The 23541-nt window shown below is 41.3% G+C and overlaps 2 protein-coding genes across 3 annotated transcripts in view; both read left to right on the top strand.

Annotated features, from left to right (window-relative positions):
* DSTYK (dual serine/threonine and tyrosine protein kinase) overlaps window positions 1–10655 on the top strand; it is a 54617-nt gene extending 43962 nt beyond the window's left edge. The window contains exons 10-13 of the mRNA XM_056845626.1: window positions 2066–2179; window positions 3470–3584; window positions 7850–7984; window positions 10202–10655. Coding sequence (XP_056701604.1) covers window positions 2066–2179; window positions 3470–3584; window positions 7850–7984; window positions 10202–10389 — 552 coding nt within the window. The 3' untranslated portion in view covers window positions 10390–10655. The remainder of the gene's footprint in view (window positions 1–2065; window positions 2180–3469; window positions 3585–7849; window positions 7985–10201) is intronic.
* Window positions 1–23541, top strand: part of RBBP5 (RB binding protein 5, histone lysine methyltransferase complex subunit) — a 207557-nt gene that overhangs the window by 161523 nt on the left and 22493 nt on the right. For both annotated transcript variants that reach the window (XM_056845625.1, XM_056845624.1), the window contains exon 2: window positions 22336–22370. In XM_056845625.1, the coding sequence (XP_056701603.1) occupies window positions 22352–22370 (19 nt within the window). In that variant the 5' untranslated portion in view covers window positions 22336–22351. The remainder of the gene's footprint in view (window positions 1–22335; window positions 22371–23541) is intronic.

Genomic DNA, 23541 nt, shown 5'->3' with positions numbered 1-23541 from the left:
ACTGCTGTTCTTTACATGATCCCAGTCTGAATAAGCACCATACGCGGCTGCATTTCCTATATGTAATAGCCATAGTGTGAGTTTTGTCTGGATAAGGATGTCTGCACAATGGCACAAGTCACAGCTGAACAAATAACTAATTTGGAGGCAACCCCCTTCCGCAATTTAATGGCAGCATGTGCAAAAACAACCCCACGACACTGGGGTTGGGATAACATTTTGGGTTGCTGTCAGCGGTGGAGGTGACCCAGAGCTGGTGATGTAAAAGAGGCAAAATTTGATTTTCTTTCCCTTGCAGCTGTCATTGTCTTTTCTTCCAAAACGGATCAAATCACAGATCTCCCAGGGGCATTTTTCACGGTAGATTTTGCTTCTGTTTTGCCACGGACTAAAAACACACACAATTTAAATGTTTTTTTCATGGCCGCGATTTATCCCTGTCAATCACGATGTAGTTTTGGTTTTTCATGGGAACAAAGCACGCTGTATTTGACAATGGTTTGGTCTGTCCCTTTTGCAGGAGGCCTCCCCTTCCAACAGGTTCATTGTTTATGCCTGCCCCCAACTCCGCCCCAACTCTGCCCAGCAGATTACCTTGTGCGGTTCACCAGCCCCAGCGCAAAAAACAAGCACCAGTCCCTCTGGTCGCCTCCATTTTTCTTCCACCCTCGCTCTGTTCTGCTTTTGGAACAGTCAGATTCCAAATTTGGGGGGGGGGGGGGCAAGGCAGCGCTTTCCTCAAAGCTTCCCTCTATGTTCTATAGGTGTGGAACCCATTGCCCTTTAATGATAGACAGGATTGGGGGGGGGGGCAGGAATTGCATCCATGTGCCCAGGAGGTGTTTAGCTGAAAGTGGGAATGGCGGGGGGGGGGGAGAGGAAAGAAGGCCCCTGGCTTGCGCGCCGGCAATGATCCGGCCACAGTGCATCGAGAGAGAGGAGGGAGACCCAGAGCAGGCTGACCGCCCCTCTTTAAAAGGGTGATGGGAGGGAGTTTTGCCTTGGGTTTTCTGCTCTCAGGATGCACATTTTCCCCATCCGATTTGTCAAAAATCCCCCCTCCCCGCTGGGCGACGTCCCCCTGGGCTTGGAGGTGTGGACCCAGCTCCAAGGCCCATCCCGGGCGAGGGGCGGGGAAGGCGTGCCGCCTGCCTGCCCGCCAGCCTCCGGGACAGAGGGAGAGAAGTGCCAGGACTCTAGGCAGGCAGGCAGGCAGCAAAAGAGGCGGTATTCTTGTCCAAGCGCGAAACTCCCCCAGCCAATCACCGTTCTTGGGGGAGGAGGAAGAAGACGTCACAGGGAGGGACAGCGTAACCAAAGCAAACATTTTTTCATGGGCATCCGAGCAACAAAACGTGCTTCTACTGGAAAGTACGGCTTCAGAAGTGGTTTGGTTTGCCACTGACATAACGCGGCTTTTATACCGCTATCAGAGAAAAGCCGGATCTGCAGTGAATAACCAAAATTTGACTCCAACGCAAATCAGCGTCGAAACAGCAGCAAATCTCCGTGAAAAATTCCCTCCAGTATCTCATCTACTTTAACCCTCAAATTCTGTTTTCCCTTCCTTAGCCTTTGCCAGCAGCACCTGAAATCTATGGTTAATGTTCAGTTTATCGCAAAGAAAACTTAAAAATTGTCATATATACATAAAGCAGTTCAGCTTTTTCATGTTACATCTCTTGTTTCATTCTTGGAGATCCAAACAGGGCACAAATAAACTGATTAATGGGGGGCGGGGGGTGAAGTCAAGGCATCTATTGATAGCCATGTGGGGCTAGAGCTGCAAGGCTGCAGTCCTAAGAACACTTTCCTGGGAGAAAGGCACACTGAATAACATGGAACTTACTTCTGAGAGGCCTGCTTAGGATTGCTCCCTCTCTGCAGTAGACAAGCACAAGCAAGTTCTGTGCTCTGACCTACTTGAGCTAATAGGGTAAGAGGAAATATGGTAAGAGGAATTTCCAAGGGATTTCTGTTGGAGTAACTAGTGCTACTTAATAGTTAAATGCAAATCCCATTAATAAGTGGTCATGTTAAGGGTTGTTTTTTTCTTTTTCTTCAGGCTGGCTTGGCGTTGGAGACGAGGCTGCAGATTGCCTTGGATGTAGTTGAAGGGATTCGGTTTCTTCATAGCCAGGGGTTGGTCCACAGAGACATCAAACTTAAAAATGTGTTGGTAAGGGATACTTCTCTGCCAACAGATTTGTTCTCCTTGATTAAATGGTATGATAAAGAGGCATTGTTCAAGCCACTCTTTGACAAGGTGTTTGAGTTTTACATGAAAAGAAAAAGCATTCCCCCCCAAAAAAACTGGAGAAAGGCATGAACAATGTGATCTTGTGAAGCACAAAACAGTTATATTTTTCAGTTATTTGTATACAGAACTGCCTTAGAAACTAGTGTTGGGTGGAAACCAGGGCCTGTCTGGCCTTCACATGACTAGACAAGGTCTCTAGCATAAACAGAAGCATGCCAGATTACATAACTGAAAGCACCACGTTATCCTTAAAGCCAGAGGAAAGATCATAAACTGAGCCACACCTAAAGGGAGCAGCAGGGAAGGGACACGATAGCGGTTTATATCAAAAGAAACTGTTCTTTTGTGCAGAATTTTCATACTGGCCTTCCAGTGATTAGCAGTAGTGTCAGGACAGGAAAAAAACACACAACTCTCCCTTGCTACAAGATGTGGTGGTCTCTGGTTCAGAAGGCTTCTTAACAGGGTTATAACTACATCCGTGGCCTTGGTAACTGCGTGGAATCTCCCTGTTAAAAAGCTGCTGGAGACAAGCAATGTGGATTAATATCTCCATTTTGCTGACATCTATTAACTTCTGGTAGAATGAGGCTGATTCAGCAATACATTTGTGAGAGATAATGGCGTTTCTTAAAGGACATTTTCTACCAAAGTTAGGGCATGTTTAGCTTGTTTGTGGTGGTGAGACAATATAGATTAGGAATGGGGAGATCTGGGTTCAAATCCCTACACTGCCATTAAGCTCACTGAGTGACCTTGAGCAAGTTGCTGTCTTTGAGCTTAAGAAGAAGAGTTGGTTTTTATTTGCCAACTTTCTCTACCACTTAAGGAAGAATCAAATTGGCTTACAATCACTTTCCCTTCCCCTCCCCACAACAGACACCGTGTGAGGTAAGTGGGGCTGAAAGAGCTCTAAGAGCTGTGACTAGCCCAAGGTCACCCAGCTGGCTTTGTGTGTAGGAGTGGGGAAACAAATCCAGTTCACCAGATTAGCCTCCGCTGCTCATGTGGAGGAGTGGAGAATCAAACCCGATTCTCCAGATCAGAGTCCACCTCTCCAAACCATCACACCACGCTGGCTCTCTACCTTACTGAATTGTTGTGATTAAATGGAGGTGGAAGAGAGAACCCTTCACATAGCCTGAAACATCTTGGTTTCAGTTTTGGGGGCAACACTTAATGATGGAGTGTGATGTTGTATCTCCACAGCTTGACAAACACAATCGAGCTAAGATCACAGACCTAGGATTTTGCAAGCCTGAAGCAATGATGTCTGGTAGTATTGTTGGCACTCCTATCCATATGGCTCCTGAGCTTTTCACAGGTGAGCTTGTTATGGACTTCTATTTACTAATAGCTGTGGAGATTTCAGAGATTAGATCTAAGAGTTGTATTGATGGGGGTGCTTCTGCTAGTTGGGTGACTACGTGTGTATAGCCCGGGGTAGCACAGCCTACTGAACTAAGTGGAATTTACTTCTGAGTACACGTTTAGGATTAAGCTCCCGACAAAAATCTGTGCAGCACTTCTGAGCATCCATCCCAGAGTTTCTCGCTATGAGAACACATTAGAATTTCTTTGCAGTGTTTTATAAACTAAGCTGATTCTAATATAACACATAACTTATGCTCCATGGCATTTTTCTAATTATCTTCATCTGGGTAAGCTTGAAGCATTTGTGTTACACAGAAACATGTGGATGTTTTATTCCCCCCCTCCTCCAAACAACCATAAGTTTTTTCTGTAATATCTTTGGGTTGCTCCTTTGCCACTTGACTTTGCCTGAAGGAATAATTGCAGAGGGGTAGTTACTGTCTGAGGTGCCACAAGACTCCTATTTCATTTTTACTGAAGGAGTAGAATTGCCTAGTATGTAGTATTAAAAAAGTTTCTAGACTTGTAGCCCACTTCAGCCTCAAGAACTCTGGGTTGGCATGAATAACAAATATTGTAAACATAACATAAAACTCAATGTTAGAAGTCCACCACCTTGCATGCCAGCCCAGACAGGTTGGTCTTGCAAAGTTTCCAAAAAGGTGCTTCAGCTTCAAATTCAGTAAATCTCCTGGAAGACGAAATTCCATAACTTCATGATGACAGTCACTTGACAGATTTTTTTGAACCTGACAAATATCAGTGGTGTCCCAGAATGTAATGTGGCACCAAAAAAAGCAATAAAATGTCACTGCTAGAGATAAGGCTGTAATTTAGTGCTAGCAATGTATTTGAGAGCTTGGAAATGAAGTCTTTCTTCTTGCCATGAAATGTATTGCTAAGGCTGAATCCAAACATTCTGTGTTTTTCTTGGCTGTTGTTGAAAATAGCAGCTGCCTGACCAAAGCCATGTAGGCCTACAAGATAATTCAAATGCTCTTCTTTTTACTTTTTTTAAATAATTTTTTTATTGTTTTTTCATACATTCGATACAATCAATTAACATTACCTTTCAATCTTTTCTAATTCTCAATTAAGACTAACATATATATAACAATTATCTTCCCCTGCTTTGACTTCCCCTCTTCCTTCTTCTATCTCTAACTTATCTTCGTAATCCTCTTAGCAATTATTTTCTAATTCTTTATAAAAAATTTTTTTGTAAAACCTTCTAGTTATTACAAAAGAAAGAAAAATAGAAACAAGAAAATTAACCTAGTCTAAGTTGTAACCTTTAACATTTTGCACATTAAGTTCATTTTTGCAATAAACAATCCACGCCTCCCACTCCTTAACAAATTCATCATTATCTTTTTGATTTATTAACTCAGTCAATGTTGCCATTTCTGCTAGTTCAAACATTATATGAATCCAATCAGCTCTGTCCGGTATTTCAGACATTTTCCATTTAGCTGCGTATACCATTCTCGCAGCTGTGGTGGCATAGAGTAAAAAAGTCCGTTGTGTTATAATGTGGTACGGTATAATGCTTAACAACATCATCTCTGAAGTTTTAGGGATGTTTTGTTGTAGAATTAACCTTAGCTCATTGTATATCATATCCCAAAAGTTTTTAGCTTTATCACAAAGCCACCAAACATGATGAAATGAGCCAACTTTATCCTGACATTTCCAGCAGTTTGGTGACATTGTACTGTACATTGCAGACAATTTTTTCGGTGTCAAGTACCATCTGTAAATCATTTTGTAGATATTTTCCCTTATCGATTGGGAAAGAATCTTTTTCATGTCTCTTGACCAAAGTCTTTCCCAACTTTTCAAGGAAATAGAGTGACCAATTGTTTGTGCCCAGGTTAATCATTGTTGGCTTGATTCTTTCTTGTTCTGTATACAGCAACAATAAAAACTTATACATCCTAGAAATTAGATGATCAGTATTATCCAAAGTGTCTGTTGTAGAATTGATTTTTCTTCAAGAAATCCCTTTTTCATATCTTGGATGTATACAGATTGTACTTGATAATATTGAAGCCATGTTAGGTGGTCTTTAACCTCATCAAAATCCTTCAGGGCACATTTATTCTCTTCCCATTTTAAAAGATCTTGGTATATTATAAATTGTGATGGTCTTAACGGTCGCAAAGTTATCCATAGTGGTGTCTTTGTCTCCAACAGATATTTATATCTCAACCAGGTTTTTATCAATGATGATCTGATGATATGGTGTTGGAAAGCCACATGTATTTTAGTTTTGTCATACTACAAATACCCATGCCACCCAAATCTATTGTCAAAGCCTTCCAAGTCCAGTAAACATGCATTTTTCAGCGTTATCCAATCTTTTAACCATACCATAGCTGAAACTTCCGCATAAAGTTTAAAATTAGGAAGAGCAAAGCCACCTCTCTCTTTTGCATCTACCAAATATTTATATGCAATTCTTGGTCTTTTCCCTTGCCAAATAAAGTTCAACAGTTTTTTCCTCCATACATCAAAATATTTTGTTTGCGTATTAGTAAGTTCTGAAACAAAAACAACATCCTTGGCAAAATGTTCATTTGTGTTACAGCAATACGACCCAATAAAGAAATATTTTTATTTGACCACAGTATCATATCTTTTTTAACTACTTCCCAAAGTTTAGAATAGTTATTAACCAATAAATCCTTGGTTTTATTTGTAATCCAAACTCCCAAGTATAGTACCTTACTCATTTTCGCCCAGTTAGAAATCTCCAAAAAATCCTTCTGTTGTTCCTTAGAAAGATTCTTAAATAATATCTGAGTCTTATCTTGGTTTATCTTGAATCCAGAAACTTCACCATATTGTTTCAACAAAAGCAACAAATCTTTTATGGAACGGTTTGGGTCATCCAAAATAAATAACAGGTCATCCGCAAAGGCTCTTAGTTTATACTCATGTTTGTTTACTTTCAAACCACGAATAGCCTCCATATCATGTATTTTACTGCAGAGAGTTTCCAAAGTCAAAATAAACAATAAAGGCGACAAAGGACAACCTTGTCTTGTTCCTTTTTGTATCTCACAGTTAGCTGACATCGATTCATTTACTAGTATTTTAGCTTTTTTGCACCTTGTAGATAGCATCTATCCCTGTTCGGAATTTATTTCCAAAATTCATCTTTTCCAAGACCTTTTTCATAAACTCCCAGGAAACCATATCAAAAGCTTTCTCCGCATCCAAGAAAATGAAAGCCACTTTACGTTGTATATTTTGTTCGTAATATTCTATTGCATCAAATAGTATTCTCAGGTTGTCCTTTATCTGCCTTCCAGGTACAAAACCCGCTTGATCTTCATATATCAAGGTTGTTATGATCTGCTTTAACCGGTTTGACAGTATTGAGGCATATATTTTATAATCCACATTCAATAGTGATATAGGCCTATAATTTGTAACTCTCTCTGTGTCCTTTCCAGCCTTAGGAATGAGTGATATAAACGCATGTGACCATGTCTCTGGGGCTTGACCTGTCTGCAATATAGAATTACATATCCTCAAAAAGGGAGTCTTTAAGTCTTCTATTCAAATGCTCTTCTCATGTGGGTTGTATAGGCAGTAAACGTCATTGCCCTCAAAACTCAGGAAATGCGACACTGATATGGATACTGCCTCTATGTCCCAGTGGATCCCTATGGGAATTTACACATTCTTGTAACTGTGAGGATTTGGATTTTAGATGCTGTTTAAACAGAGGCTGCGTGGTGCATAATTCCACCAGAGTGATCTCTACCCCAACCTTCTACTGAAAGAGTGAACCCAAGAGGTCTTCTAAATGCAGTTATTAAATATAAGCTAGCCTGTTCTATCACGATAGTCAGACTTTTAAGACTTCCCAAAACTCTAAGGATTATCAGCCTGCCCCTTTGCAAATGCTATCTGAATTGAACAGACAGTGTAACAACTTTTCATCTCTCATTCCCCCCACCCATCTGGCTTCATCTGTGAGCCCTGATTGGTTGTTAGCTGCTCTGCACACCACACAGGCATACTGTGAATTGATGACTGACAGCAACCTCTGCCCATTTGTCACAGTTGTCTAGTGGAGTGGGCAGCTGTGGCTAGGATTTTTGGGGTAGTAACCATGTTTCCATACTATGGTATAATATCTAATATAAGCTTCCTTCCTTGCAGAATCATATTAAACCAATATTTCTTGTTCAACTGTCACAGGCAAATATGATAACTCAGTGGACGTATATGCATTTGGCATCTTGTTCTGGTACCTCTGTTCAGGACATGTGAAGTTACCAGAGGCATTTGAGAGATGTGCAAGCAAGGACCACCTGTGGAACAATGTGCGAAGAGGTAGGCATGGCTTCAACACTTTGCAGTTCTCTAAAGGGATGGAGACTACATGGAAGTTCTAGATGGAAACAGCAACATGTGTGTACACACTCTGTGTCACTCCCTTCCATAGAAGTCCCTTGTGGTGCCTCACTAGCCACAACCTGAAACTCAGGGCATCTTCAGAAGAATTGTTCTGTGCATACAGATACTATGAAGTCATGATACCGGGGTCTTATTTCAGTAAGATGGATAAAATATGGCAGCGTTTTTAATAGCATTCAGCTTATCATGAGGAAAGTTTGCATATTAAAGTTTGATTTATAATTTAATGGTTAGGAGGCACAATCCATATGAATAAGCCATTCTGTCATCTCTTATACCCACCCACCTGCGATTGCAGGGGAAGCTAGACTAAGTAGTGTAGAAGTGGCAGCGATATTCTTGAGTCCTTTTATGCTGCTGTGTAATAACAAAGGAGGTAGGTTGAGTAACCTGGATGGCCCAGGCTAGCCTGATCTCGTCAGATCTCAGAAGTTAAGCAGAGTCAGTCCTGGTTAGTAATTGGATGGGAGACCACCGAGAAGGAATACCAGGGTCTCTATGCAGAAGGCGGCAATGGCAAATCACCTCTGTAAGTCTATTGCCTTGAAAACCCTACAGGGTCACCATAACGACTTGACAGCACTTACACACACACACACAGTTTCTGTCTGTCATAACATCACACTTCCAGGCTGGTATTACAACATCTGAGGTACTCAACGGCTCTGACAACAGAAGGTACAGATTGTTTTGTTCATATTGACTTTTGGGTCTTATAGTGCTTTGCTTAGGCAAAATAACCAAGATGGCTGTAAATGGAGATTGATTTCCTTCTTGACCTTCCCTCTGTTATTTCCATGAGGGCTTTTTCATGTGACTGTGACCTATTCTCTTCTGAACCTGTTACCTTCAGGACAAAAATAGTAACTTTTGAGATTTGTTGTCTCAGTTATATTTTAGAAGCCTTGTCATGGTGTTTATGTTTTAGGGAGGTTACAATAACATAGTGAGTATCTCTGCCCCAGAAATAATCCTCGTTTTGGTATGCTAAGGGACTCTTCAAGTACTTCCCAAATATATAGAATGCTAGATAACATATGGCAGAAAAAACTGTACGTTTTAAGTATAAATGAATGAAATAGACAGCAACATCAGTTCCATTAGCTTTTCTGGATAAGAACTTTTAACAAAGATTTTATATCCTGGGATTATGCTTCTAATTTTTGTAAGACCATAAAGTACCTTCAAGGTTGGTAAACTCAACTGCTTCTTTGAACAAGACAAAAGCAATTGAAACTTTTCAAGAGCATGTATGACTAATGCTTAAGTGATTTCAAAACTGACATCACATTAAGGCATCGTCTCAAGTGTTTGAGAATCTGCAGGGTTTAAATCTCATTGAGGGAATCTGAAATGGAAGGCCTAGAAAGTTCTAATGTACCATTGGTTAATACGTTCTGTGTGAACATATTGGTTAATATGTGAAATTCCATTAGTTGCTACCATAACTAAAATGTGTAAATAAATAAACTAATCTTCCTGCATACTACGCTTGATATCAGATATGTGACTTTGACAGCCGGCGTTCTTCGCAAAGGCAATTTCCCATTCTTCCAAGGTGAAGAAGTTCATATTCATTTGAAAGATTACAACGTTTTCTACCATATGGATGACAATAGGTGGGAGCACTGGTCACAATGCCTGGTATGTGATGGAGAGTGAAGCACCAGTAGTGCAATTTAGGAGGGCATGCTCATAAGAGCTAATATGTGACAAATCTCTGATGTGGCATATTCATTTGAGCAGGGTAATGCTGAAGAAGCTTTGTAGCTTTTTATGAGGAGAGATCCACTTATTCAGGCACCATGCCTATAGAAGCTGGTTCTGTGACCTTTGAGAATAGATCATTTAAAGTAACTCAACGTTTTCTCACATTGGAACTTTATGTCACATTCTCCCCTCCCAAAGAAGGAATTGCTTACAGATTTTACTACTGTAGCTAAAGCAAAAAAAGCCAAGATCAAAAGACCTTGGGCATAGAGTAGGGGTCACTGGGTGTGTGTGGGGGAGGTAGTTGTGAAATTCCTGCATTTTGCAGGGGGTTGGACTAGATGACCCTGGTTGTCCCTTCCAACTCTATGATTCTATGACGTCCCCCTTCAATTAATGATATTCTTGGTTTTCTTTTTCCAGGAGTACGCCCTGAACGTCTTTCTGTCTTTGATGAAGAATGTTGGCAGCTTATGGAAGCCAGTTGGGATGGAGATCCATCCCGGCGTCCACTTCTGGGCATAGTCCAACCCATGTTGCAGGGTATAATGGACAGACTTTGCAAGTCAAACTCTGAGCAGTTAAGCAAAGGTTTAGAAGATTCTACTTGAAAAGAAGCCACAGGGGAGCTGTTCTGTTGCATGAGAACCCTGATTCCCCACCTTGTCAACAGCAACTCAAGGTGTAGCTCTTCTGGAGAGCCCAACCAGAAATTGCACTCTCAGGCAAGAAGATATTGAAATTCCACCTCATATAGCAACCAGGAACATTCCACTCCAGTATACACTACTAATGCAAATTTGCAGTGCCCTCCTCATTTTTTGAAGGTAATGAAAAGTTGGGGAATTCAGACCTGAAGGGGTATTTTGATTACCCATTTCAGAAAATATGCCGTGTTTCAGTAGACTGGCAGCTAGCACAGCTGGTACTCCCAAGAATCCTCTTCTCCATCTACACTCTGATACATCAGCTTCCCTGAAGGTCATACATGTGGATGTGGATGAATAGAAGAAATAAGGGAGGGTAACTGCTAACTACAGAGCATGGACTGAAAGGCATGGATTCAATAAGTTCCCGTAATACTTGGTATGTTTACATGGAGGTATGAGAGCATCCATATTCGTCTTCAGGGGAAGGCTCCATTGCAATGGAAATACCCTAATAGTATAAGCTATCTGTCTTGTCAGCCAAACTCTCCTCTGGTAAATGCTTAACAGTAGTTCTCGGAAAACATGAGCAAAGATTGTCTTTTAATTTTTTTGTAATCTGACAGTGAGATGGGTACAACACCAAAAAACTTCACACCTACAAAGATAGAAACACAAGTTGCTAGCAACTAACCATGGTCCGTACCTAGCAAACAACTAGTAGATGATGTTTTTAACTACAGTGGTTTTCTTGTTTTGAACTAAGTGTAAAGGCAATGACTGTTTTAAACTCTGCTGTAATATTGACAGACATTTTAAAAGATAAGTTCAGCTGTATATTTTATGTCATTCCCTTGAAGAGGATCCAAGAGAAACCTGTTGTCATTTCATAGGCATGCATGGTTGCTGTGTCTGTCCATCGTTTACTTCCTTGGTGTTTGTCATTTGGCTGTGTTCATTGCAGGGAGCATTTGGGGAAGGAAGTCCAGAGACTTCTGAAATGGGCTGCTTCTTATGTATTTTGCACACTCCTGACTTGGTTCTTGTGTGTGTGTTTGTGTGTGTGCAAGAACTAGTTTCTTATTGCAGCAATATTTTAAGCGGAGTGTAGGTTGAATTGGCGAATACACTTAATCTGGTGGTGGAAAGGGACCATATGTCAGTGTTTCACCAGGTGCTTGGAAGATTGGCTGTGAGTGCATTCTTCCTCCTGCACGGTGGGATGTGCACTAGTTCCATCTCTATGGGATAATCTAGGGTGTGCTGAGCAAAGCTGATCAGTCTTGCAACATACAATATTTTGCTTCTAGAGTTTTCTTAGTAGTACAAAGCAGATATGTAGCTTTGGTCTGTTTACATCAGCAGAAACCCTGTGACAGAAGTAACCCTGCAATGTTACTTAGCAGCCTGGATGAGCCCTTCTTTGTGTGTGCAGTAAAGTTAAAATCATGCTTTTAAAATGATTGCTTTTTTACTTAATGGGCATTCATTGTTATGTGGTGGTCTAAACTGTATAGGCACTTCCATCCGCAAATTGTATCATCTAGCAACTTGAACAGCTGCCAGCCACAGAAAAGCACATCTACTCTCAAATAGGAAGTCCTAGGAATGGCACTGTTATATCTGGGCCACTGTTCCCGTAACGTAACAGTATTACTAATTTTCATATTCATTTTCTCTGTTAGGTAGCTAGTAACCTTGTTTAGAATTAGGAGGGCCTAGGTCAGTGTTATTGAAAGTATAGAAATAGTTTATGTGAAATAAAATGAAATAAACTGTATTTGGAAATGTCTTGCATAGCTTTTCCCAAGTAGCAACTTCCTTATTCTTTACCCTGTGCCTTTTTAAATACTGATTCAAAGTACTGTGTCTTGGTTTCACTGGGGCTACGTTTCTTTACATGGCCTCTCGCACCTTCCCTACACGATGTACAGCCACACTTAAGGAATATGTTTAATTATGGAGTAGATTTCACAGCCCCTGACTTGCCCCACAGTAAAACGCAGAGTTTTGTTAAAACATATATCCTCATTTCTATTGGTAGTGCTACAGATATATGTCTGTGTTAAAGCTTGTAATGAAAATGGACACTAAATGTTTTCACAGCTGCAGCTAGCTATAGGGGTAAACTAAGGTGTGGCTACTTGGGATGATAGGCGAAATGGCTGTCTCCTGTATTGCAAAGTGAGCACAGAGCAGCAGTCACTCCTGTTACATTCTTTACAAAAGAAGTGGAAGGGATCTGTCAAAGGCATAGCGGTAGGTCTTTTTGAAAGCCATTGTTGTGTCTTATGTGTAGCTTGATATATTGTGCCGGTACTGCAAATTACCTCTTTTTCCACCCCCACTCCCAAACTCAATTCACTAGAATCTACTCTTCACCACCCACTTTATTCTAGGACTCAGAAGAAAATTGTTTACTGAACTGTACTTATGCAAGGTTTACATGTTGTCACAAACTTGATGGCCAAAGGAGGTGCTCCGAAGGACAGTTTCCCTAGTGAGCTGGAATCCTGATCAATCAAACTAGTTTACAAAACAAGTATATCTGAAAAGATGAGAGTGGAGAGGGGATCAAAGCATTCGTACTGGTGCTAGTAAGCTGATGGTTTAAAGATGAAGCTGTTCAAAGCTGACCTATTACCTGAATAGTTTGACTTCGGCTTTGGAAGGTGTATCCTTTTAGGTTCTGAACAAACACTACATAGGAGTTGCATGAACTAAAGCATGGCTTGACTGCAATTTGAGACTGCACTGCACTGCTGGAGTGCTACCCTTGGCTTGCTGTTGCCTATCATGTCACTGTCTAGTGAACAAGATGGTGGAAAGCTTCTATTGGGCAACTGACAATTTTTTGGTCCATCTTAACTACTTAGGAGGGTTTACTGACTCTACAATGCAAGTTTTTCTAGCTTGTCTAATTGAAAAGCAAGCTATTCTATATTTATCTTTTTATAGCACTTTTGTTATGTTAGTCCTTCTTGCTCCTCTCTCCCTGGCAGTGTTTTTTTTTGGGGGGGGAGGGGGACACTTGAATGTTGGCTGTCACAGGGTGACAGACTTTAAAAGAAGGGGCAGCAACTTTGCAGCCTTATTTAACATGGCTCTTTGCCACACTCTTTTTCCCTTTTAGGAGATGTACAGAAGCTCTGTCCATAAAGGCCTAGCTGGAGGTCATCCCTTTTTCTTATTTTGTAAATCTTAATACTATTATTTCCCCCCCTCTAAGATGAGAACAAGAGCACATCTGCATTTGAAACTCCGCATTGCAGGGGTGTGGTGGGGTAAATAGCACTGCATTTCTTAAACTTTTAACATTTCCTCCTTCAGGTTTGGTTCTGTTAAACTGATGGTCAACTGTTACATTTTGGCTATTGAGGAAGAGAGAAACATGATAAAACAGTTGTACAGTTCCATTGTAATGCCTATAAATTTTGTACTACTTTTTAATTTTTTTTATTAAAAAACTGATGTATATTAGAGTTAAAGGTAACAAACTTACCAACTGTATAGGAAAAGTGCAATAACATGGAAAACAAAATGATTAAGAACTACTTCCCTTGTATTCTGTAATACTTATTTCCTTTCAACCGCCGACCCTTCCCCACCATGACGTATTTTAAGAGACATGACTATGGGTCAAGACTTCATTTAGTGCCATAATGAAAGTCTGTTTTAGTAGACAGAATACACAAGTGCTGTGCTGTACAATAAAGATTGCATTGATGTTTTATGATTCTTTGTCTTCTGTTCTTCCATTTACAATAGGAACTTTCCGCAGTTCTTAATGTGGCACACCCATCACACCTACTGGAAGGGAGGGAGAAAGCACCTGTTAAATGGGCATTCTGTAGCCCAACAGGTAGCCGTAAAGGTGCTGATTAAGCTACAGCCTTTTCCTCCTGCTTGGCAGTGGGGTGGGGTGTTGTGTTGTCTTGTTTTTCTGTGAGCATCTCATTATGAAAACAATGGTCAGATATGTGTGAGTGAGCACCAATCCCACCAATTCTGTTGCTGTGCTGGTAAGATACTTGAGTTTACTTTTATATTCTACCCTCAATGCTTATAGGGTTGTGCTGAGGGTCATAAGTGTATTGCAAAAATAAAGTTGAAATACAAGTGGCTGACTCCTGAAAGAGCATGTTAGTGTGTTAACTCTTGCTTACACATATGGATGCGGAAAAAATATGGAGACGCCATTGTCATTCACTCCCAAAGTGTTCTGTGTGAAACTCCCTCATAATAAGAGGATGCCTAATTTATCTCTGAATAAAGCTTACGAGGCTATATACCCAGATGTGAATTAAAGCGCACTCATCTCTACTACAAGTAGCTTTACGTCGTTTAAAAAAAAAAACATTTGGAAATAATTTTCTACCAGAGCAGAAAAAAATATGCTACCCTAGGTATGACAGTATTTGATTAGTAGAAATTCAGTGTTAAGCTTTTAAGGCCAAAGTGGCCTTTAAGCAACAAGGCCATGTACCAACCAGGTTTGCTGCAAAATTGCTATAAAGTAGGGAATAGACTATTTCTGGGAGCCAATTTTTTGTCCAACATCCTTGGGAGCTACTAGTCACAAACTGTCAACTTGTACAAAAATTACAGTGTTTTAGAGCTGGTCTGTAGCACTCAGACAGGAAAACCTTTCCTCTGCTGCTTTTCCAAAGAATACTACCACCCCAAATTATAACCTGCCCTGCAGAGGAAAAATATATAGTTACCTCAGTTTTCCCAGGAAGAGATGAAGAGTCAATAGCAAGCTCCTTTACCATCAGCTAGGGTGCAGGTGCGTACATGGAGGAGGAGTGGATGAAAGGGTGCCGGTGATGTTCCCCATTCAGAGCAAACCATGGGGAGGTGCATGTGCCCCCTCCTTTGCACGAAGAAAGAAGATGCTCTGGTACCTTTTAAAAGGAAAGAGAAGAAAGTGATAGCAGCATTGGAGGGAGCGGTGGGGAGCTCTTTTTAATTGCTTGGAGAGTGAGCAGTCATTCCCTAGTAAATACCTGCTCAAGTTTTACTTAAAGCACATTGTCGTGTGTGTAGGGGGGTCTCAACCCCTTCCATATCTATGCTTTGTATAAAAGCTCTCCCCCTTCAGGACTTAATTCTACTCTGAATTGCCTGCAGTCAGAAATAGTTTTTAAAATCAGGAGGAAATTTGAGGGGGGGGGGTGAGGACTGCAGCACTTAGCCAAAGTTCTTGCACACCCAGCCCACCCACAAACGGGCGATAATAATCCAGAGGAGAAAGCATGGAGAAATCAGTGAGGTGTTAAGACTTCCTCAGTAAGCCACATTGCTTTGTGGTGTAATAGCACATAGTTAAGCATGAAAATTAGTTGAAGGCAGCTCCCCCCCCCCTTTTTTTTTTTGCATTTCCTTTGAAAAAAGTATTTGGGGCATCACTGTCATAAGTAGAAGGGTAATGTGGCATTCATTTTCTTTGACAAAAGCAACATTACTTTGAGTTAATTAGATTGCTAAAGAGCTTGTATAGTTGCCATTACTGAAGGACTAGTGGTAATACATAGCGTTTGTTTAAATCCTCTGGGAGGAAGCATGTTTTCTGTATAGTACTGAACTGGCTACTGCAGCTAAAATGTAACAACTATGGAGTTGAGATTCCCATGTAACATTCACTCAAAGCAGAAATGAAATAACCAAATACCATGTAGAGGTCAGTAGTTCAAGATGGGATAATCCATTCCTTGAAAGATCAGATTGCTAAACCCAAAGCAGGCCAACAGAGTTAATTAACTGTGGGCCAAAGGAAACTGTATTCTAGGAGTTTCTTGTATAATTATATTGTAAATAGTGGTTAAACAGCTGGAGTTTCTTAAGTAAACATTCTATAGATAAGTTGCAGGAGCAACTTGTTTAGGGAGGTGTTTAAACCAGCTTCTTCTCCCCAGTCTTTAGTTTCATCTTGTTGCTCAGAAGCCATCCCAATTTTTCAAAGATTGTGGAAACACTTCCCTGAATTGCAACTACTGCAGCTTTTCTGACCCCCCTGTTGGCCTAGGGCAAAAGCTAACTACAGTGTTGTGTCTTTGCTACATGTTCAGTACTCTGACTTTGTTCGCACAAGGGCCATTGAATATACAAATCAAATAACACAAAAATACACGTATAATCCTCTTAACTAGTATAAGCCATTTTGATAGGATTTGCACCATTTCCTTTAAGTCAACAAAACTGCCCTCTTTGATACAATGTGAAGCAGCTAGTTGTGCCAGTGTTCAACCACTGATTTGTTCCATAGGCAATTCCTGTATATGCAGCGGCAGCTAGTTTGAATTGTGAGTACATTTGTATAAAACATAAAATGATCCTGAGGGAGTGACACAGGACAGGAATTTCAAGATTTTGATCCTTTATTTTATATAATCAAAGTGCTATACTTATTTCCAATTCCCTGGTCCTGAAATGGCAGGACTATGCAAAAACAATCGAATTATCTTATTTTCAGGAAACTGTACATTGAAAGAACAAAATTTGAGTCCACTAGCACCCCACAGACCAACAAAATTTTCCATGGTATTAGTTTTCATGAATCAAAGCTTATTTTGTCAGACGGAATGAAAGAAGTAATCTTTAACCCCAATCCCTAACACATTTGCCTCAAAGAAACCCCACTGGCCTCAATAAAGTGAGCTTGCCAATCAGATCCTATCCTTTGCAAAATTTGAAGACTGGACTCAGTACCTCGAATTGCCCCAAACAGAAACAAATGATAAGGCGATGCAACATACTTCATGAAATAAATACATCATAGCATATGTGAAATATCTTAGGCAAGACCAGCCTAAACCTTGCACTTCCTTGCTGCTCCCCAAACAGAATCCATAAACAATTTACTGAGAGAAGAAATTTGACCCCAGTCTACTTAGTACTCTGAAACGTGTTTCACATAGTATTTCAGATTTAGGACTCCAGATGTTTATTACATTTTAAATGTTTTAACTTGCTCTTTCAAAATCCATATCTTATAACACAAGCACCGCAATTCGAACCAGGTACACTCTTCTATCTGTTCAACGCATATAATAGGAACATGGAATGTGAGAAGCATGAATCGGTAAGCTTTAAATTGTTAAACAAGAAATGGAACGTATGGACATTTCAGTCCTGGGAGTAAGTGAATTAAAGTGGACTGGATTAGGACATTTTCAATCAGAAAATTACAAAGTGTTTTATTCAGGGAATGACAAAAAGAGAAGAAACGAAGTTGCTTTAATAGTGAGGCAAGATGCAGCAAAGCCTGACCGAATAATATCAATCAGACTTCAGGGAAAGCCTATCAACATAAGCATCATTCAAGTTTATGCCCCAACTACAGATGCGGCTGAGGAAGAAATTGAAAGTTTTTACGCCAGTGTTCAGGAAGAAATTGATCACACACCTAAACAAGATATGCTGATAATCATAGGTGATTGGAACGCAAAAGTAGGGAACAAAGCAGAATCAAATGTTGTTGGCAGATTTCGGCTAGGAGCACGGAATGAAGCAGGAGAACGCCTCGTAGAATTCTGTGAAGACAACAATCTGTTCATTGCAAACACATGTTTCAGGCAACCAAATAGACGATTGTATACAACATGGACATCACCAGACGGCCAGTATAGAAATCAAATAGATTATATAATTGGAAGCAGAAGATGGAGAAGCTCTATTCTCTCGGCCAAAACAAGACCAGGAGCCGACTGCGGTACAGATCATGAATTGGTAATATCAAAAATCAAGATAAAGCTTAAGAAAAACACCAAAACATTCATAGCACCAAAATACAATCTAAGCAATATTCTGGAAGAGTTTAAAGACCATGTAAGGAACAGATTTGCATTACTGAGTTCAAGTGAATGTAAACCTGAAGAACTATGGGTGGAAACTAGAGATATTATCAAGGAAGAATACGCAAAGACTATTCCTGTAGCCAAAAGAAAAGAAAAACCTCGATGGATGTCTGAGGAAACTCTTAAAATTGCCAGAGATAGACGAGAAGCAAAAGTAGAAGGTGACAGAAATAGAATCAAAAGGCTAAGTGCAACGTTCCAGCAACTCGCACGTAGAGACAAAGAGACCTATTATAATTACCAGTGTAAAGAAATAGAAGAGAACAACAAAAAAGGAAGAACAAGAGATCTGTTCCACAAGATCCAAGAAATCAAAGGGAAATTTAAAGCACAGTTAGGCATGCTGAAAGATCAGCATGGAAATACTGAATAGGACAAAATAAAGAAAAGGTGGGAACAATACACTGAAGAACTATATAGAAGAGATGAAAGGATAAAAGATTATTTCCAAGAAGATTCTTCTGAAGAAGAACCTACAGTTTTAGAAAGTGAAGTGAAAGCTGCATTGAGAGCAATCGGGAGAAACAAATCACCAGGAGCAGATGGGATATCAATAGAGCTATTCCAAGCCACAGAAACGGAGTCCATCAAAATCTTGACAAGAATATGCCAACAGATATGGAAAACAAAACAATGGCATCAAGAAAACAAAAGTAATGACTACAGGAGAATTACACAACTTTAAGGTTGACAATGAGGAAATTGAAATTGTTCAAGACTTTCTATTCCTTGGCTCCACCATCAACCAAAAGGGAGACTGCAGCCAAGAAATCAGAAGGAGATTGAGACTGGGAAGGGCAGCCATGAAGGAGCTAGAAATATTTTGAAGTGTAAGGATGTGTCACTGGCCACCAAGACTACATTAATTAATGCCATCGTATTCCCTATTACTATGTATGGGTGTGAAAGCTGGACAGTGAAGAAAGCTGAAAGGAAGAAAATAGATTCCTTTGAAATGTGGTGTTGGAGGAGAGTGTTACGGATTCCGTGGACTGCCAAAAAAACAAATCAGTGGGTTATAGATCAAATCAAGCCTGAACTGACCCTAGAAGTTAAAATGACTAAACTGAGGCTATCGTATTTTGGTCACGTCATGAGACACGACAAGAGTCACTGGAAAAGACAGTCATGCTAGGAAAAGTTGAGGGCAGAAGGAAAAGAGATGGATTGACTCAATAAAGGAAGCCACAGCCTTCAATTTGCAAGATCTGAGCAAGGCTGTCAAAGATAGGACATTTTGGAGGACTTTCATTCATAGGGTCGCCATGAGTCGGAAGCGACTTGACGGCACTTAACACACACACACACACACTCTTCTAAACTCACTGACAATAGTGGACTTTGAAGGGTGTAACTCTGGTTAGGACAAAACTGCAAAAATGTCCACAAGTTAAAAACTCGATAGTGTACAAATCAAATAATCTTCATAATTAACAACACTAATACTGTGTTCTGTCAAAACACAATCCCACAAGCATATCCCCAATTAGCATATATTCTATTGCCTTAAAATTACCTGAAAGCCAGTTTTAAAAGCCACACCTTGCAGGCTTTTCCAAAATCCATGGAGTTGGAAGCTGCTGATTTTCTTCTGGAAATTCTTGTCACCCACACTTCCCATAAGAGACAAGATGTCACAACAGATCTTAGTATACACATGGATCTATATCAGGAGAGCTTGTTCCTTAGTTATGTGGATCCTATGTCATGAAGAGCTTCAAAGATCATAACCAACACCTCAAACTGAACCTGGAAACAGCCGATAGCCAGTCCAGTTTAGAATTGGTGGAATGTGCTCAAACCAGCTTGCTCCAGAAAACAAATGAGTTGCTGCATTTTGAACTAGCTGAAGTTTCTGAGTGGTCAAGGTTAGCCTCACAGAGTGCATTACAGCAGTCCATTATTTTTTGGGCTCACTCAAACCTTGAAGAAAAAGTCCCAAAGGATAATAATAATACATTTATATACCACTTTTGTAATTCATAACACTTCACAAATATTATTTCAGTAAAACAGCAGTCCTGTACGGAAGGCCAAAGCACACATCAGATGGGAAGCTCGAAGATGGCTTGCTTAAAACCTACTAGCGAGCCCATGACTGAGAAGAGATTTGAACTGGCAACCTCATTACAATAGCTCATCCTCTTAGCCACTATGCAATACTAGTTCAATTATACCAATGAAGAAGCTTCTATAAAACACACACATGTGGTTTGCAGACAAATTTCCAGCTCATCTCATGGACTATCCTGAGGACACACCAATTCATAAGGAAAATGAATAATCAGCAATAGAACAGTAACGTGATTGAGTTTGTGACTGTCAGAAAGACTAAGGTGCTAGGCCCCTGCTAAGTCTGGCTCAGTACAACAGAAAACTTAAGTCCCAGATAATATACTCGACAAATGGCTGACAGAAATTCCAGTTGCCTAAGGATTGTAATATTGGTGGTGGAAAATGCCAACAAGTCACAGCTGATTTATGGCTACTCCCTGGGATTTCAAGGCAAGAGATGTTCAGAGTTTGCCATTGCTTGCCTCTGCTTCATAACCTTGGACTTCCTTGGTGATCTCCCATCCGAATACTAACCAGGGCTGATGTGTTATATTTAATACTTGTTTCAGATTTCTGCAGTCCTTGTCCTAGTTACATTGTTTATTAAGTGTCTCCTAATCCTATGGATTGCACTAATTTACATGATGTAATCCACTTTGTGTCTCAGAGAAAAAGGTGAACTATAAATAACATCAGTAAGGTCCCCAACAAAATCAACCAGCCTGCCTAGCTTAGTTTATCTCATTCTCATCCTTTTCATGAAGGCAGTGAAAACGAAATTTCTCTGGCCACAGAGGTACTCCATTGGCTAAGAAGGGATTCCAAGGAAACACAACCCTCTTCTCCACTGCTTTCCTTGGGACTGAACGACAGTGCCCTCTTGAGTCTTCCATCCTTGCAGCAAAGAATACAAGTATTAAAGAAGCCTATTTGGTGGCTTTCTCTCAAACTGCAAAGCGTATCCTTGCCCCTCTAGAACCTTGCCGAAGCCTGAAATTCAAGCACACTCCAAATGTCGTTTAAGCCTATCTCCATTTTGGCTTTTGTGTGTGTGCAGGAATACTGCAGAATGGGGACAACAAATGACAATGGGATGTTCATAATTCACAGTGGGTCGCCGTGTTAGTCCGTCTGCAGTAGTAGAAAAGAGCAAGAGTCCAGGAGCACCTTAAAGGCTAACAAAAATATTTTCTGGCAGGATATGAGTTTTCGTGAGCCACAGCTCACTTCTTCAGATATCTCACTTCTTCAGATATCTCACGAAAGCTCCTACCCTGCCAGAAAATATTTTTGTTAGCCTTTAAGGTGCTCCTGGTCTCTTGCTCTTTTCTACTGACGGGATGTTCAGTAGCTGTAACGTTTTGTACTTCGAGTTGAGATGGATTGACTCAATAAAGGAAAACACGGCCCTCGTGGTTCGCGAGGCGTGAGCAAGGCTGTTAATGACAGGGCGTTTTGTAGGACATTGATTCATAGGGTCCACACACACAAGGTTGATCCCAGGGAAAATAGGGGGTAGTCTTTCCTGCTCCAGAAACCCGATTCCAGTACCCCCGGTCAGTCGTTACATGACACACTGGTCCCTTTATTCAGTACGTTCCCCTTCTGACTGTTTTCTTCGCCAGTATTGTGCCTATCCCGCCCCCTCCACTCCACTCTCGTGTTTTCCCAGCTAGCTCTTTCCGCCACGCTGCCTCGGAACGTTCCTCGCGCGCGTCCTTGTTTCAACTCGACTATCTTTAATCCAGGGACTCCGAGTCAAGGGTGTCTACAGCACTGCCTGTTTTTTTTTTTACCGTGACTTCGCTTCCCCGGCCGTTCTCGCCGCCTTTCGGGGACTGCGGGGGCAAGCACCGCACTGACGAACGGAGGCTGATGAGACGATGGGGGGGGGGGGGGACAAAATAAGGCAGCTGTTTCGTCAGGCAGGACGTCAGCTGCCCCCTTTGGGGTGAGGACCCCGGGGTCCTTGGTTCCGGAGCGGGCTCGGACGGAGGGAGAGAGTGCCCACGATGAACCTGGAGCTGCTCGGTGCGTTGGTTTGTGTCACTCGAGTGCCCGCTTCTCAGTGCTTCGCCGCGTGGTGGTAGGGGGGTCGGGGGTCGGGGAGGGACAGGCCCGGCGGGAGAGGCGGCGGTGGGGAGTAGGCCTGCGAGGCCCACGCGGGAGGGGGCGTGGTCGGGGAGGTGTCCAAGAGGCTGTGGCCTCCCTCCTCGGGGCTGGAGGGGTTTCTCTGCTGAGCCACTCTTTGGAGGGTCGCCCGCAGACCCCCGGGCTCTTCCTGACCCATGCAAAGGCGACGCTTTTAGTGTCCTGGGGGGTCCTGGGGAGGAGCTCGCGTCCCTCTGCTTCGCTCCTGGGCCTCATGTCAACCTGGCCAACTTCTTCATCGCAGAGGCAGAATTGGCAACCGTGGTCAGGGCCATGTTCTCCCTGCTCTGTTGCTAAGCGAGACTGGCTTTTCATCTTTGGCCTTGTTGCTAGGGCAGTCTTGCCCTCTTATTGTATTCAGATGCCAAATGTGAAAAATGGACTGACAGTGCATTCCTATGTAAAGCTACTCCAGTTTATTCCCATTGAAACCAACAGGTGCAGTAACTTGGAATAGGCCTGTACTGTAAGTCATTTTTATAGGTAGATGTTTATTTCTGAAATGATTTAGTTCATTTGTTCCATACTGTGCTTAGGAAGTGCTCCAGGGTTTGCCTCCCTGAACCTGCTGTCACGTGTTCTGTTTTCTCTGGGGAAGACGATGGGCTGGATTCCTTGTGTTTTGATCATATTGCTGGGAGGAATAAAATAATCTAGTGCCATTGCTTGCCCAAAAGGCAAGACCATCCATCTTCTAAATAGTCACAGGTGGAAAGATGCTTACTGAGCTAGCTATCTTCTGCATTCTTTGATAATCTCCACCTTTCCACCTGGCTAAGACACCACCAGTATCAATTTTAAAGGCACCATTGGACTCTTTGGTTTAGTTGTTTAATTATTAAGATGTATATTGATTTTAATGGTATTTATTTATGATGAGTTGCTTCACTGTGTTCAAGATTTAGATTGTTTTCAACACAAATGATAATCATAATACATTGTGAAACACAAGTTAAAACCAATATCCTCAAAAGAGCATTTACCATTGCCCATTCTTATCCTTTACTAACTTCTGTGTTTTTCATTTGATTGTAAGATGCCCCAAGGGAAA

The sequence above is a fragment of the Euleptes europaea genome, chromosome 2, assembly GCF_029931775.1.
Source record: "Euleptes europaea isolate rEulEur1 chromosome 2, rEulEur1.hap1, whole genome shotgun sequence".
In the NCBI taxonomy this organism is placed as follows: Eukaryota; Metazoa; Chordata; class Lepidosauria; order Squamata; family Sphaerodactylidae; genus Euleptes; species Euleptes europaea.
The sequence above is the reverse complement of the archived record's forward strand: the minus strand, read 5'-3'. Positions and strand labels throughout refer to the sequence as shown.